Here is a 2,350-nt window from a genome sequence, read left to right as displayed (position 1 = left end):
GACAGGATTTGTTTTTCAACAAAACTGAGTGGGAATAAAAAGATTAAGTAAGTGCTGCTATTGACTGGTGTTCCTGTCTCTCTACTCTTTGAGCTAATAATTCCATTAAACTAGAAGTTCTAGTAACATATTTGTGAATGAAGATGCTTTTTGGTATAGTAATACCTTGCAGATAAAGATTTTGGAGTCACTTGCATAGACATAATTGAATCCAGAGGATTGAATGATATTTTTAAGAGACAAATAAAGAAGTGGCCAAGAACAGACTCTTCAGGATACTTTCCATTCAGAGATCTGTAAAAAAAATAGAATGAATGGTTGGAAAGCTAGGAGAACTAAGAGAATGTGATAGCTATGATAGTCATAATAGCTAACACATATATGGCTTCTAGGTGACAGGTACTGTGCTAAGCACTTTAAAGTTATCTCATTTCATCCCACAATACATCTGAAAGGCAAGAGCTATTAAGGAAACTGAGGTAAACAAAGAGTAACTTGCAAAGGGGTCATAAATTAATAAGTGTCTGGCTTTGAATTCAAATCTACTCTCTCCTCCTCCAGACAATGATCAATCTTCTATTTTCATTCCAGCTATGAAGAACATTAAAGAAAGGGGAAATCAAACAATTGTCACAGAATTCATCTTCCTGGGGTTTTCCAACCACCCAGAACTTCAAGGATTGTTCTTTTCAATATTTTTATTTGTGTACCTGGTAACTCTTCTGGGTAACTTTCTCATATTAGCAGCAATCAGAATCAATCCTGTTCTTCACACCCCTATGTACTATTTCCTCAGCAACTTGTCCTTCCTGGACATCTGCTACACCTCCACCACTATCCCTAATATGCTGGTGAATTTTTTCCGAGTGAAGAAGACCATTACCTATGAAGGCTGCCTGTCCCAGCTCTTCTTCCTTGTTACTTTTGCAGGCTCTGAGGGTGTCTTATTGGCCGCAATGGCTTATGACAGATTTATAGCCATATGTCATCCATTACATTATCCAGTTCTCATGAGTAAGAGAGTCTGTGCCTACTTAGCAGCTGGGTCCTGGTTGTGTGGGTTAGTGAACTCTCTGACCCACACAGGGCTGACAGCAACTCTTACGTTGTGTGGTCCCAACCAGATCAGCCATTTTCTCTGTGACATCCCCCTACTCCTGAAGCTCTCCTGCTCAGATACTTCAGTCAATGAGTTCACCCTCTATGTGTCCAGTGCTACCATTGGTCTGAGCCCCTGCCTCTTCACTGCTATCTCCTATATCCTCATTATTTCTGCCATCTTGAAAATCCAGTCTGCTCAAGGGCGACAAAAAGCCTTCTCCACCTGTGCCTCTCACCTCACTGTGGTGGTCATCTTCTTTGGAACTGCCAATTTCAATTATGATCATCCTAGCTCAGGTTACTCCCTGGATGTGGACATACTGGTCTCTGTGCTCTTCTGTATTGTTACCCCCATGTTAAATCCTATCATCTATAGCCTGAGGAACAAGGAAGTCAAAGTTGCCTTAAGGAAACTATGTGAAGGGTATTTTTTATTCAGTGATTCCCGATCTTAGCCTGGGATCCATGAACTTAGTTTAAAAAATATTTATTAACTGTATTTTCAACATAATTGGTTTCCTTTGTGAACTTATGTATTTTGTACATTTAAGAACCCCCATTTTAAGGTCAATATAACTCTTCCTATATAAATGATTTCCATGGTGGGAACAAGAGAGAAAGTTTGAAGGAGTACAACCCTAGAGGGCAAAACAAGAGTACATGACTATGAGCTTCAGTTAGAAAATTCTTGAGAACAAGGATTGGAATTTGTTTTGGTTTTACCTTTCTTTTGATATCTCCCAGCCTCTGTATAGGATCTGGTATAGGGTAGGTGATTAATGAAGAGACAAATGTAATCTTTTGTGCTGGGGAAAAGTGGAGGAGTTTCTAAAAGTGGAATGGGCTAATTAATTATAATATAGAAAACATATGTTAAATTCATTTTCAAAAAGTACCAAAGTTGGAGGGGAAAGATCCTTATTTCCTGGGGTTTGTAGATGCCTAACATACTGTTCTGTGATATTTACATTTCAGGGAACTATATGTTTAAAACATCACACATTTCACACTGTTATATTTCTATAATATCAAGTCCTTTAATGAGTACCATTTCTGTATTTCTCTTTCATCTGTAAAATTAACATAAGTTGTTAATATACTTGTACGCTTTTGACTTCTTACATGACACTTTCAGAAAATTTTTATCCTAGCCTATATGCAATAAAACATCTTCTAAAATGTGCCATACAATTGCCTTTCTACAATTTGGCAGGCACTATATCATCTCCAGGACTCTCTGTGAACCATA

The 2,350-nt window shown here is 38.0% G+C and overlaps 1 protein-coding gene across 1 annotated transcript; it reads left to right on the top strand.

Moving 5' to 3' along the window:
- Nucleotides 1–593: 593 nt before the first annotated feature.
- On the top strand, nucleotides 594–1,556 carry LOC127561238 (olfactory receptor 5V1-like). Its single transcript, XM_051996534.1, has one exon. The coding sequence runs from the start codon at nucleotides 594–596 to the stop codon at nucleotides 1,554–1,556; it is 963 nt and encodes a 320-aa protein (XP_051852494.1).
- The last annotated feature ends 794 nt before the right edge of the window (nucleotides 1,557–2,350 follow it).

This window comes from Antechinus flavipes, chromosome 4 (assembly GCF_016432865.1).
Source record: "Antechinus flavipes isolate AdamAnt ecotype Samford, QLD, Australia chromosome 4, AdamAnt_v2, whole genome shotgun sequence".
NCBI lineage: Eukaryota > Metazoa > Chordata > Mammalia > Dasyuromorphia > Dasyuridae > Antechinus > Antechinus flavipes.
The sequence above is the reverse complement of the archived record's forward strand: the minus strand, read 5'-3'. Positions and strand labels throughout refer to the sequence as shown.